The following is a 14,901-nucleotide window of genomic DNA, read 5'->3' as shown; positions in this document are numbered from 1 at the left end:
AAAAATCACGATCAGACCTGCAATCAGGAAGAAAAGACATGGTTAAATCCAGCATTTTAAGGTGAAATCAGATCCAAGCCATCAAATGAAGAAGTTGAAAGAGGGGTGAAGTTGTTTGAAAGAAAGGATATGTTAATTCCAATAAAAGGTGGCATGCAGATGGGACTTGGACAGGTCAAATTGGGACTTCACCACCCAAATTTCTGCACTCAAGAGCAAGATGCATTTCGGATATTGAGACAATTGTCAGCATAAAACAAACATTTCCAATCTTGGCAAGTCTGATTTGGGCTAATAAAAAGGGAAATTTCTCCATCAAAGACATGAATCAAATCTATAGGAGCAAAAATTTCATGATTTAACCTCATAGTATGAACTGAGAATCAATCCTGATCATTAAATTTTGGGTGAGAAAATGAAAAAGTTATATAGGAGAGAGTCAAGATTGAGCAAGGTTGGTACTTGGAGAGGTCTGTAATGTCCCCTTTTTGGGACATTAGAAATATTGAATTCTTATTTTACATAATATTGAAATTTTCTCTGAGACATAAACTCAAATTATTAAAAGGTCAATTTAATGTTATAAAGAGGGCAAAAGGTGAAGGAAGAACAAGACGAAATGCCTTAAGGAAGATGATGAGCCACAAGGGAATAAGACGAAAGCCAGAGGGGAGCCGAAGAGTCTTGGCTTGTGTATTAAAAGGGGAAAGAGGCTCATTCTTGGTCATGCTTGATTTTATGATTCAGTTCAATTTTTTCTCTTGTGAGAGTTTTCAGAAAGCTTTAGTTTTCAGCTAGTTTGAGGATGTAGCCCCTCGTGTTGGTAGACAGTGGACGCAAACCCATTGTCCCGGAAGACATTAGTTCAGGTGTTTCATTTGCGCTTACAGGTTCTTATTTTAATATTCCAATCTGACTGTTAAACTGTATTTAGGATTGGATTTGTTATTGCTGGTTATTGTATTGCTGTTGTATGATGCAATAACGTTGTTTAAGGAGTTATAAGAGTTTGCTGGTATTATCTTACCGATTTGTAACTTAGGGTTTTATGTTCGACATTTTGAATGTTATTGTAAAATAACGGGTTATATACTTGTAGAGAACCTTCTAGTTTTATTATAACATTGTATTCCATTTGCCTTTTGAGTTTGAATGTTATATTCAAGAAGAAGTTGGTCCGATAACTATTGGGGTTTATACTGGTTTTCATTGTGCCAAAAATTAAAATACACCTGCAAAGTTTTAGTTCTGAATATATTGTTAAAAGAGAAATCGAGTTAATATCTGGTTAGGATATTACAAGGTCAGATTCTGATCCCTCTATACACAGCCTTGGACTTGGAGAGGTCGAAATCCAACCAAGAACACAGCCAATTAGACCTTGTAACTGAATATTGCTTCCCAAAATTGATGAAATAGAAGGAACAAATACAATTTTTTCCAAGGCAAAAACAAGTTTAGAAAGATCAAGTACTTGCAGATTTGAGTTTGTGGACTCAATTTTTTTTGACTAAATTCTTTGATGTTTGTTCTCATTTGTGTAGATGTGATCAAATGTAAAAAATTTGAGAAATTCGACCTATCATATTTGTTAGAGTTTTAGGTAACTCTACAACACTTATAGGACCAAATGAAAGACCAAGATAACTTCTATAAGAAAATGGCAAGACAATTGCAAAAAGATTCAATAATGATATTATTGCTAATAGACTGAGTTGCCGGTTCGGGTTTGGTTCCAAGTTCGAAGTTCAAGAACCGGTTTGCAAGTTCGTCAAAATTTTGGAAAGAAGTTTGGGTTTGTTTGGATTCATTAGTACAAAAACTTTTAATTTTTTTTAAAAAATTTAATTTAATTTATGAAGCATGAGTTGAAATTAGAATGTAGCATAGTAGCATAAACACATTTAAACAACAAAAATACCATAAATAGTTAAATTTGTAATCATAGTATTAATACCATCATATAGTTCAATCAACTTCCACATTAAAGATTCAAAACATTATAAATATTAAGTTCAAGTATCATTGTTTCACATTCATTGTTCTTCTTCATATTCATCATCTTCTTTTTCTCCGGTATTACTTGAGCTAAGGCCAATGGGATTAGTAGCAGAAGTAACAATGGTATTGACATCAAAGTCATCAAAATCATCCATTGTAGGCTGAGCAGTTGGAAGCATCCAAGTCCGCAATCTCTGCACTTATATCCCACTTCTTTGTATTCTTTACTCTTGTGCAAAATTAGGTGCAAGTTGTTATGCACAAATACCAGGTTCTCTGCTTTTTTTTATTGTAACCTATTGCGCTTCACCAAGTGAATGAAAGAATAGATGCTCCAATTTCTTTTTGATGCGGAAGAACATGGTAAGCAATTAAAAAAAATTTAATTTAATCTTATAACAAATTTAAAATCACTTTCTAGTCATGATCCTTTTGAAGCTAAAGTGAGCTAATTTTTTTTAATAAATTATAAAACTCACTTGTGATATAATTTTGATTACAAGGGGCTGCAATGTTTGGAATCTTTGGCCATGGAGGTATCACCAACTATGAGCATCCTTCTTGAACCAATGAGGAAGAGCATTGTTACTTAGACCTCTAGCATTCACAAACACTATGAACTCATCCATGATTACATTTTGCATATCATCATCGGGAAATAGTCTTTTAAATGCTGTCTAGTACCCGTCAGACACTTCCATATCTTTATATGGTGGCAACCTTCCTGGTAGACTACAACATTGAGAGCTATAGTATTTGGGTGTCAAGGCATAGGGAAGCAAATGTAGTGGAGTGGTCATTTTGTCCCATCTTTCAACAATAATTGCTTGCACTTGTTTGAAAAAGGTCTCTTGCAGATCTTCGTCCTTCTCATTTATAATTTGCTTGATCTTCTCAAGCATTAAGTCTATGCCATCATAGATCTCTCCAAGGCAAGGCCTATCCATGTCAATGTACCTAAGCATGCTCATAATGGGCTCCGTGATTTTAAGGAGATATTCTACACGTTCCCACCACGAGTCAGCCAATACCGTATCCTTTATTTTGTTTGCCCTATCAGTGTTCTTTTGCTTCCATACACCCCAATTATGGCTGATTACCATACCTTGAAGTGCATCTTTCACTTGCTCAAGTCGTCTCAAGACGATTATATGTGATGCAAAACAGGTCTCAACAACCTACAACATAAATTAGAGCAAAAAACAACTATTAGATACATATTTTAGAAAAGCATATACATTGCACAAGCAAAATATGAAAAATCGGAAATTGTCAAATATTAAAAATTAAATTAGTAACTTGAGTTCAAGTTCATTTACCTTTAGTAGCTCCAATTTTGAGTAGTTTCTGAAAGAGATTGAGTCATGTAGTGGTTTGTAACAAACATTTGGATGTCCTCAGCCTCTTCATATGCTGTTTTGATCCACTCATTTTGGTTCCCAATCTTTTGTAGCATAAGATTGAGTGAATGGACTGCACAAGGTGTTCAAAAGATATAGTGATATCGCGCTTTAACAGTTCAACCAACAAACCAGCTGCTTTACAATTCTTTGTGTTGTCCGTTATGACTTGGACAACGTTTCTTCCGCCCACTTGTTCAATGGCCTCAATTAGGATAGTAGCAATAAATGGCCCATCTTTTACTGCTTTCAGAAACATTGACCCTTTAGGGGACACCACAAGGACATTGATCAAGGGACGGCTCTTGGAATCCTTCCACCCATTTGAAACATTTGTCACCCCTGTCTCAACCCATGAGTTCCTTATGGGCTTCAATTAATCTTTAATCCGCTAGACCTCTTGATCCAACAAGGTAGTGCACAGTTTCTCATACCTGAGGCCATGATACCTTCTTGGAGCTTCATTGGCATCCCTTAACATGTCCTTTCAAAATGGAGAGCGAACAACATTAAAGGACAACCCATTTGCATACAGACATCTTCCCATCTTAAAGTCAACAATTTCTCGTCTCTTATTTTGAAAAGCAGTTTCTAGTGGTCCCTTTCTTTTGTGTGCAAGGGCTACAGATTCAGTGTCAACGTCCTCTGCGGTACTATAAAAGGGGTGGTCTTGTACTCTACAATCTGTGGGGGTTGCATTCTTTTTGCTCTTTTACTTTTACTTTTATTGCTACTGAGTTTTATTGCCTTGTGTCCTCTCTCTTTTGTCCTCTCATGCTCTTCAATATATTTTAACACGGTTTCATTTGGTATAGGGACACTTTTTTTGCTAAGGCATTTTTTGACTCCTCTTCCAATGTATTCACACAAATGACCTACCACACGATAATAAGAATTATTTCTTTCTACAGCACAACCCCAAAATCTCCAATATAATGCACCACCTCTCTAGAAGGGGTCTAATAATGTCTACACATTTCCATAGAGGAGAATCAGAGTTGGGTTCTATTCTTTGTTTGGTATTGCCTACTGATGAAGGGGTAGATGCCATTCCTTTCCCTATGGCAAGAGATTAGATTGATGTTGATAATTTATATCAATATGCAAGAAAATGACAAATTTTGAAAAATGGAAAACAACATATGAACATTGAAAGAGAAATGGAAAAATAAAAAAACTAGAACAAAAACAAAAGCAAATGAAATAAAATCTTACCTTTTCCAACCATTGCAAGCTTGAAAATGTGTATGAATGATGCACAAACACTTGAAGAACACCCACAAATCAATCTTCAAACTCCTTGCACAATCGGTTGCTTGCTCAAAAACTTATGTGCACTTCCTTAAGACAAAATAACCTATTTGGAAACAGAAAATGATAATGAGAGGCCACCGAAAGCAATTCATAACAACGTTTAGGTTTGTGAACATCAAAAAATAGTTCATTTTTGCCCAAAAAAGCACTTTCCAGCTGTTCGTGATGCTCAGTTCGCTATGGGTTTAAACTGGGTTCAAACTTTTTGGTCTTGGTTCACTTGGGTTCAAACCCAGTTCAATCTCGATCGTACTTATAGGGCAAAAAACAAACCCTGCCCAAACCAAGTTCAAACCGAACTAGTACTGTGGACTAGTTTGAACTTTTTCTAGTCGTGGGGGGGGGGGAGGTACCATGGTAACTTAACCAATAGACATCAATTGAATTACGATACCATAACTAATGGATTTTCTTACAATGTAGATGTTCCTGCTTATATAGGCAAGGCAGTAAGAGACAATGATAAGGAGTAGATAACTTATCACCCACATGTCTATCAAAGGTGGATCATCATCCATTATGCAATGAAGTATGTGTAAAATATGGAGAATGATAATATGATAAGTGCAGTAAAGGTGGATCTGACACAAAGTGAAATGTGATAACAATTGTCACTAGCTAAAGTGGCATTTCTCCTACATCATGTGCAAATAAGGTGCAAATTCCAAGGTATCTCACATGCAACTAGTATGCAATGCATTACCCCAAGTAAGCTAATGTAAAGTGTAATAAGTGTATTAAATTACACCAACACCCCCCCCCCCCACCCCAAGTGCAACTTAGGGGAATGCACTTAAACTCATAATTCAAAATGGGTCTCGATTACTAGGCCATGTTAAGTACCCATATACAATGCAATGCAATGTACTCTCTAATAAAGTGGAGAAAGGGAGACAATCACATGGGAGAAAACTCCCCTCCAAAAAGAGATGAAAATAAATAGGATGCATGGATAAAGAACCCAAGATCCCCTATGGATTACATATATCATGTATATACAATCATCCCTCCATAGGAAGGAAAGGAGAGCCCCTCCACCCTCCAATACTGAAGAAGCTCCAATGTTGATGAAGTGTACTTGTAAACAAAAAATAATTCAATGCCTACAAGTAACATGTCTCATCTTAGGAAGAAACAAGTACATCAAATGATGAAGAAGCCAATCCATGTCCAAATGGAAGGATGAGGAAGTCTCCAAGAATCCATCTTTGAAGATTGAATAGGTATCTCCAAGCTCAAAGAATCCATCACATCTTCATGATCAAGCTGAACCATGGAATGTGAGAAACCAAGTGAAGGGGAATAATCAAGAATGTCAATCTCCAAAGAAGGTGAAGAAGATATTCCAACTCCAACTGTGATGTAACTATCATCAAACAAAAGTGAATCTCCATTAAGTATGTCTCAGAAATTTGCAATATGATACTCAGCGGACATACCTAAAATGCCATCCAAGTACTATCTCGCATTGCAATTTCTGAAGCACTATGATCATCTTGTTGAAGAGTAGAACTCGACTCCAAAGAAGTAGGAGGTGGAGGAGTAGGAAGCTCACACTTGTCTCAAGAACACAATAGTCAAGTGTCCAAAAGTCTCCTCATGATACACCCCTGATGGAAAGGTGGGTACATCAAGAACTTCATTATCATCAACAATATGTGAAAAGGAATACACACGCGATTTATGATTAACAACTCCCATAGCTAGGACATTTTTAAGTCTCCATGTCCCTTATGTAGACATAATCAAGAGATAACTCAACAATTTTACCTTGTGCTCCATGAGTGATTTGAAAGATAGAAAGAAGATTAGTGTTCAAAGATGGTTCACATAGAACATCATAAGTTTCCCCTCTCCTATAAAATAGAACCCTTCCCACAAATCTTCATGTATGTTACCCATCAATATATTAGGAGAATTATAAGGCTCAATAGAAGATCTCGTATGATGTGAAGCAACTAAATCAAGAAGCCATTTACCACATTTAGGATGTGTAGAAGCCATGAGAGCTTTACTTTTCCCTTTATCCATGCTTGATGATGTAGATGGAGAGGCTGCTATATGTGTAGGAGGAGGAGAAATTGATGAGGGCAACTTAATATTGTTCTTTTGAAGAATTTGAGTGAGCTCATCAATCTTCTTATTGAAACATTTATGCTCATCATGTCCTTGCTTTTACAATATACACATTTTACCTTCCTTTTAGATGATTCCTCTCTTGAAGAGGACTTAGACTTAAGAGCATGTTGCGAAGGAGAATCATCACCTTTTTCATGAGGCTTAGGGTCCTTATGTTGCTTCTTTCCTTTTCCATTGGAAGCCTTTGGAGTGGAATCATTTGTAAGAAATGCATGAGATTTTGATGGCTTTCAATTGACCCATGTGTGCCAACTTTGCTTGTTATCTTGTGAGTTGAGCTGCAAATTCATCAAGAGAAGGCATTTTGTATGTACTACCAAGAGCATCCTTAGTAGCATAGAATTTAGAATCAAAAGCTAAATATTTAGGACCTAGTTTGGAAAGAATGGATGAACGCAATTGTTCATCCTCTTAAGTAATCCCATAATTAGAAAGCTCTAACATAATAGAATTGAACTTTGAGAAGAAGTCCAAAATATTGTCAAAATCACAAAGATTTAGACTTGTTAGCTCATTCTCCAAGTTGAATTTTCTCATTCAATTTAGCTTACCAAAGAGTCCCTCAATGGTAGACCAAAAATCATGAGGATGTGTGCAAGATACAATATGATATCTCAAATCAGGAGAGACAGATAATCAAAGAGTACCAAAGAGCTTTATCCCTTTGTTCAAGCCATTTCTCCTTTCTACATTACCTAAGGTGGGCTATGGATCTTGACCAAAAGTGATTCTACACAATCTCACATTTAACAACAAATCCTCAATGGCTTCTTATTGATGATAATTATATGAAGTTTGGAGCGCAACTTTTAACAAATCCATGATACAATCGAAGAGAACAATATAACAAATTACTCCTCCAAATCACTAATGCAAAACAAAAAAATTGAGATCCAAGTATAACAAGTGCCACCATAGGCTTGAAAAGGGTGAAATGCTGAAAGAAAAATGTCCACTCACAATGACTACAATTTGATAGCAAATCTGGAAGGTAAATGAAAAATTATGCACTGTCAAAAAAATGACACCTAGAAATGTTACCTTATGTGCCCAAACAAAACCTCGGAAGTTGCAAAAATTAGGGTTAGACAAATGCAATTATGAAAACCTACAAATTTTTATCAATCTGACCACCAAAATCTGGAAATAATACAACTACTAGAAAGTTCATGAAATTCTATCCCAAATTAAAAAATATTACTCGAAAAAAGGACTTTAAATGAGCAAGATATATGCCTTTGAAATTGAATTGCAAAATCAAAATGCTCAATGTTGAAGGGGGAGAAATTATAAACCCTTGATGATGTTAGCAAAGCGCTAGATTAGATTTGATGACCATATGGTTGCAAAGAGCCAATAACCCTGGGAAATGACGGTCAGATAGGTGTCAAATTTATTCTAAGTAGACACCTAGCAAAAAATTATTGGTCTCCTTTGATGATGTGGTTGTGGAAGAGGATGTACAAATCTAAGTTGGTATTCTTGATTCGGCAACATGTACACGTGTCAGCTGATGGCAGTTCCTCACGTGTAGATGTGGCGTACTGTAGATATTCCACCAGTTCTTATAAAGGGGGGCAACCTGTCTCCTTGTTGTAGCGTGGAAAAAGAGGAACAACGAATGTAGGGTAGTGGTGCAGTGACAGTGTGGAAAGCCTATTGGTGGTATGTAGACTTCTTGGGACTAAAAGATTAGTCCCTCATTCGGCACAAGTTTGGAGGCGATAATGTTTTAATTTGAGAGGCCGTGATGTTTACGTAACAATGTAGTTGCATGAAGTTGGGGACTCAAAGTTGAGGCCTGATGTTAGACAATTATGTCCTTAGTATTGAATGTGGTTGTCGAAATCAAAGAATGCCTTGTTTGAGGTAAATGCTAGTTTCTTACAGATCTAACAAACTTGTCTGATGTACTAGCAAATTGCAAATGGGTAGGGGCCAAAGGCCAAAAAAAAAAAGATAAAAAACTGTGAAAAAAATAAATTTATTTTAATGATCGTATTGCAAAAAAGAAAATCGGTTAGTACAACTTGGTTTGCTAATTATTTTGCCTTGATTTTGACTTTTACCAAATATAGGCAAATTTATGGTAGTTTTTCACTGAAACAACCTCCCAGACACAACAGTGACCCAAAAAACCTTACTTTGCACTCATAGTTGAATCAAGCTAGAATCACACTTGAAAAGGAATCATTACACCCTAAGTGCTCTGTTACCATTTTAAAGTTTTAGGTAGCTCTATCGCACCCCTTAAGATCAAATGAACAACAAATATAACTTCCACAAGAGAATGGCAAGACAATTGCATGAAGATGCAAGAATGCTATTGTTACTAATAGACAATAAGTGGATTACAATACCATATTTGGTGGATTCCTTTACAATGTAGATGTTTGAGACAATAAAAGACAATGACAAGGAAGAGATAAGTCATCACCCACAAGGTGGAATCATGTCCACCAAAGGTGGAACATTCTCCATTATGCAATGAAGTATGTGCAACATGTGGAGGATGATAATGTGATAAGTGCACTAAAGATGTATCTCACACATAAAGCTAAATGTGATAACAACTATCATTGCCTAAATTGTAATTTATCCTGCAACATGTGCAAATAAGGTGAGAATTCCTCATTTTCTCATATGTAAACCACTATGCAATACATGTCCTAAGTAAGCTTAAGTAAAGCACAATTAATGAATATTTAATTACACAACAACATTGTCTATGTAGAATGATTTCCTCTTAAGTTTCGCTTCTTAGCATTGAATGTTGATTTTATGAATTATGAAATCCAAGCTTTTGACAAGCATGTTGTCTTTTTTTGTAAGGAGAGGAAGATGGAGGATTTGAAGATGATAAGAGGATATGGCAAGACGAAGTTCAATATTTCAAACAAGTGCAACATGGGAATTCAAGCATCCTCAAATGGCAAGCTTTCATTAAGAGGACAAGAAGTTCATGCTCGAGATTGAAGATCGAAGTGAAGATGCAAATTCAAGATCAAGTGCCAATTCATGGAGCAAGACCAAGGCCAAGACATCAAGATTTCAAGTACAAGCAAGTTGGAAATTCAAGTAATATAAGATGAACTTCAAAGGAAGGATAAAATCATGAAGAAGAAATTTTGGGAATATGGGTCATCACAATCAATCTAAGGCTTAATAATGTTGGGTATTAGAAGATATTGATGAAGTGTACAAGATAGAAATGCTGAGGTGGCACCCACTCATCTTCAACCAATCAAAGAATTTCAGTTTCACATGTCTAGGCTTATTTAATCAAATCATTCCAAGTGTACATGGTGGAGTCTACTCAATGTTCTCACCTAACCTATTTTGAATTTTCTCATTGGCTCTCAAAAATAATGTAATTTTTTTATTGGTTCACAAGGTGCTTTATTATACTGGATAGATGTTTAATGCTTGTAGTTGTGGAGTGGTCACAAAACTCACACCAGCAGGTCTGCCTTCAAATTTACCCTTGCTTTTGCAGACTTGATTAAAATGCCTCCTTTTAGGGCAGATTCTGCCTTCAAACTACTTTGAACTTTGCCTAGATATTGGAAATTCACACTTATATCTCTAATTTTTGCTAAAATCAGTAAGATCTGGGTTTAGATTTACTTCTCTTCTTGAATTCACTAGGTCTTGGCTAAGGCTTACTCTTAAATTCTCTAGCATTGGAATCTGCTGAAGTTTGTATTGATCTCTGCTTTGATCTACTTCTTATTTGTTTTTAATTTTGGTTGAAATGACCTCCATCACCTTGCTTATACATCAATCATGAGGATTTTATGAAGGGGTGTGATCTTTTACACTGAGGAGGCTGACCTAGTTTATTGTGACATTGGATTTTGCATTTTTAAAAAAATATCTCTTTCTTGAGCGGCCATGTTAGTTTTGTTGGCTCCTGATTTGACAGGGTTTACATATGAAAATGTGCGACCAAACTACCTATTTAAAAGCCTAAGAAGTAGCTAACTCCTATGACTGAAATTCAAATAGACTTGGGCCAATTGACACGGCACTTAATGTAAGCCCTTCTCTTCTGGCTCCATAACACCAAGGTGGGTATACCTATGACCTTAAATGAATTTCATATGATTTTACCTATATCTTTATAGGTCATTCATAGCTGATGTCTCATCAAACCCTCTACACATAATGAAAGTGTTAGACAACAACTAACTATCTATTCAACACAACTCAAAAGTGGAGTATGAGACTTAAATCACCAATTCTCTCAATAACAACTATAGAATAAATTGGATCTGGTCATCTTAAAGATTCTGTGTAAACATTGACACAACCGGTAGCAAAGGTTACCTAATTAGACCAGTGCTTTACCCATTAGAAAATAGAGTCACTCATTCCATTCATACCATACCAAAACAACCCCAAGATCTAAAACCTTTTTGCTTTGCAATAAATCCCTAACTTCTCAATTATATCCTACTTATCAAATCTAACAATGTATTTGCACACTAATTTCATGCATTTTAATTAATTCCTTGAATTAAAGCATTGAAACCTTAGTTATCGATTCGTGAAACGAATCCAATTCGGGCATGTGAATCAGATCTGTGGATTTGTGATTTTTCCCCCCCAATTATGATTCGTGGAGGATTTGTGTGTGTGTGTGTGTGTGTGTGTGTGTGTGTATGCATTATATATACTAAAAAATGAGAGAAATATATATAATTCTAAAACAAAATCATTTCATGGTATGAATTTGTGATTCTGGTATGAATCTATGGATCAAATGTGTTATGATTATAAGAAAATAATTGGAAAAACAAAAAAATAAAATTCAAAAATTCAAAAAATTAAAAGAAAACAATTTTTTTTTTAAAGAAGAATCCGGATGAATCCAGGCACGGATCCGGATCCAGCCTCTAGGGCACGAATCCGGCAACTAAGATTGAAACTGGTACACATATCACAACAATGTAATGAAAACAATTGAAAACTTGTTCCAATCACTTTAAACACACATAAATACACAATGGGGGAGACAGAATCAGAAATTCTTTCTGCAGTTTTTATTTATTGAAACAATTTGATGGCACAAAACCATGTCTAATATAAAACTTACAAGACCTGCAAGAAAAGACACTGGCATCCTTAAAAACCCTTGTATCCTGGTATATTCTATTGCTTCCTTCGAAAAATACGAATATTAACAATGGGCTGACAAACTTTCAAAGAAAAGAACTCAATTCATTAAAATTTGGACCCTCATCTTTGGTCTTGATTACCCTTTTAAAGGAATAAGGGTAGCAACAAGCTAAGGACCAAGAGATGGACACATGTGTAAAGACAATTAGAGGACTCAAAACAGCAAGAATGACATGGAAGATGTTTCTATTGCATAGAAGATATTTCTTGTACTTGCATGTCACATTCATTCTAAAATAGACCTGTTGTTGAGCCCGTGATTGTCTGGATTGCAAAAGGGTAATGGTATATCTTTAAATAATGATGAAATGTTGGCAAAACTGTCATTTTGTTATCGCACTTTATTCTTCCACATACATTTCTATCCATTTGTTATATTCCTCTTATGTGGGCCAATCAAAATCCATCGCCTCATCTAATTTCTTTCTAAAAGGGATGTACTTAACTGCACATTGATTTATCTTCCTTTCAAACTGTCAAAATACAACCATGTGGCAATGATTTTGTCCTTACTTTTTTGCAACAAATCCTTATTCATTCCATTGCAAATTTCATCAACGACAACCTCTAAGCTTGACACAGCTTCATCCTTCCACTATGTATAAGGCTTTACCTTTCTGTTGCTATTCAAAATTGGAGGGAGGAGGGTATCTTTCATTTCATCATAACCTCTTTGCATCTGCCTTATCCTCACCTCAATATGATCTGGTACTAACTGAAAATCTAGTAATGTTTTTACAAAATGAGCACTATGTTGGATTTTTTGGGGCCTCTGTTTATGGAATCTTGATCCTCGATTGATCAACCCCATCTTATCAACCCTCTGAATCCATCTATCATAGAGTGGTCTTGCCACTTCTTTATCCTTATCAAATTTATTAATTGCTTCGAAAAGCATGGTGTAGCAGGCACAAATGCCTACCAACCTTACATCTTGGAGGTGCCAAAGATCAAACTGCACTAAGCTTCTTTTGTTCTTTTCAAATTCTTGCCTGTCCCTGACTGCTCCTCTCCCCAAGTCATCAATTTTGTGATACAACAAGGCTTTTGATGCCCCAGCTAAATCATCTGTCGTCTCTGGCATATTTCTGGAAAAAGAGGGTGGGGATGTGGCCCTATCTATCAAAACTGGCCTTATTGCTAATTGTTTGGATCCCCCTGCTGGTGTAGATGGCATGTGTACCAGGTGGCAACATACCCTCCAAATCATTTACTCTCTGTCGCAGTAATGCAACCTGTGATTCTAAGTTGGTGCACAACTTAGCCTTAATATCATATTCTTTGAATAAATGTCAGTTCCTCAATCTCAGGTCTTCAATTTGCTTTTCCTCTTTTTGTACCACTGCAAGAGCAAAATGGGAAGATTGAACATTTTGTTGAGCAATCTGAAGACCACTAGATCACCAACTCTTTGCAATATTACATGCCCTCTCAATCCAGGATCAATGTTAGAGATATATTTTCTTTTGTCTGCAGGTGTAAGGGACCATATTGCTAGGGTGGCATAATCTCTGCTATAATAAACACCCTTCAATGCTGCATTTACCTCTTCAAATTATGTGCCATGCAATCTCAAACTTTTCATGACTGCATCAAAGGCAACACATCTGAAATGTCCCATTCAGGCAAAATCAAAACACCAGCCTCATGTACACGCTTCCTTCTTTGCTCTAGTGTGATAGCCTGAAATCTGTTGTGCATTTCCAATTGCACCTCATGAATTATCTCATGCTCAGATGAGTCTGGCCTCTGAGCTATTCTCTCCACCTATTTTCTTTTATTTTCCTCTACATGTTTTTTCCATAAAAAATGTTGAAATGAGGGAGACTTGATGAAACCTTCATCATTCAAAAATTCATTGTAGACTTCCATCCTAAGGTCTCTATGGAGCTCACCCTGCACCTCCAATGATGAGAAATCAAGAAGAGGGGCAATTGGGAGAGGAGGGATACCAACTTGCAAATCTTCCTCAGGGATAACAATGAGATGCTCCTCATCTGTATCACAACCTCAATCACTTGGCACATGCACTAGTCGAACTGATTTGTCATCCTTGCCTTTATCTTCTCCTTAACCTGATTCCAATTCAACCTCTTGCTCTTGTATTTCCATGGTAGGGGAAAGTGGAAGTGGCCTTGGGGATGGAAGAGATGGCTCCCTCCAAGGAGAATCATGAGGCTCCAAGATATTGATGCCCTTAAATGGCCCGATAGGAGGGGAAATCTCTCTTATATAAGTCATCTTCTGCTTTCCCTTCTTTTTCTTCCTTGCCTCCTCATCACTGTTAGAATCATTGACTTGTTCACCCCTGAATCTTTCGAAGGCCTTCTCACTTGTTTTATCTTTTGGGGATGGGGTCTTTCCTCTAGTGCCTTCCCCTCTACTTGCTCACTAGTTTTTGAAGAAGCCAATTTGAAGGCCTTAATCCTTCACAGCTTCTGTCTCAATGTAGTGCAAATTGCATTGAAAATTTGAATAGGGTAGACATCTTGATGGCAAAAGAAACCAAGGACTTGAGGAGATGATAAGTAGGATCAGATCTATGTATCTCATTGAACACATTCTTGTATGCAAGCTACTCTCTTGTTTTCCTCCTGTTCTTCTTCATCCTAAACATTTTTTATACAATCCTCAAGAAAATGGAAAACATGATCAACTTCCTTGAGTCTAACTCTTTTCCTGAAATATATTGTGGAAACCCTCAGATTCATTGCATTAAGACATACTAACTCCCATACCATAGGGTTCAAGAATCCAATTCTCATTGTAACATGATAAGGATAAATGGAAAACCAAAGAAACTATATACTCTAATGATTGTACTGACAAGGTATGGGATAATGTCTCCCCAATTGTGTTGTACATC

At 36.3% G+C, this 14,901-nt stretch overlaps 1 protein-coding gene across 2 annotated transcripts in view; it reads left to right on the top strand.

The window, feature by feature from the left end:
* Positions 1–14,901, top strand: part of LOC149568286 (endonuclease 4-like) — a 46,794-nt gene that overhangs the window by 19,502 nt on the left and 12,391 nt on the right. The window contains exon 8 of one of the 2 annotated variants that reach the window (XM_089821266.1): positions 9,687–9,836. The exons of the other annotated variant lie outside the window; for it this stretch is intronic. Coding sequence (XP_089677392.1) covers positions 9,687–9,708 — 22 coding nt within the window. The 3' untranslated portion in view covers positions 9,709–9,836. Of the gene's footprint in view, positions 1–9,686; positions 9,837–14,901 lie in introns of those variants that run through there. 2 annotated transcript variants of the gene reach the window in all.

This window comes from Cupressus sempervirens, chromosome 3, assembly GCF_028749045.1.
Source record: "Cupressus sempervirens isolate cs-2001-9-10 chromosome 3, ASM2874904v1, whole genome shotgun sequence".
In the NCBI taxonomy this organism is placed as follows: domain Eukaryota; kingdom Viridiplantae; phylum Streptophyta; class Pinopsida; order Cupressales; family Cupressaceae; genus Cupressus; species Cupressus sempervirens.
The sequence above is the reverse complement of the archived record's forward strand: the minus strand, read 5'-3'. Positions and strand labels throughout refer to the sequence as shown.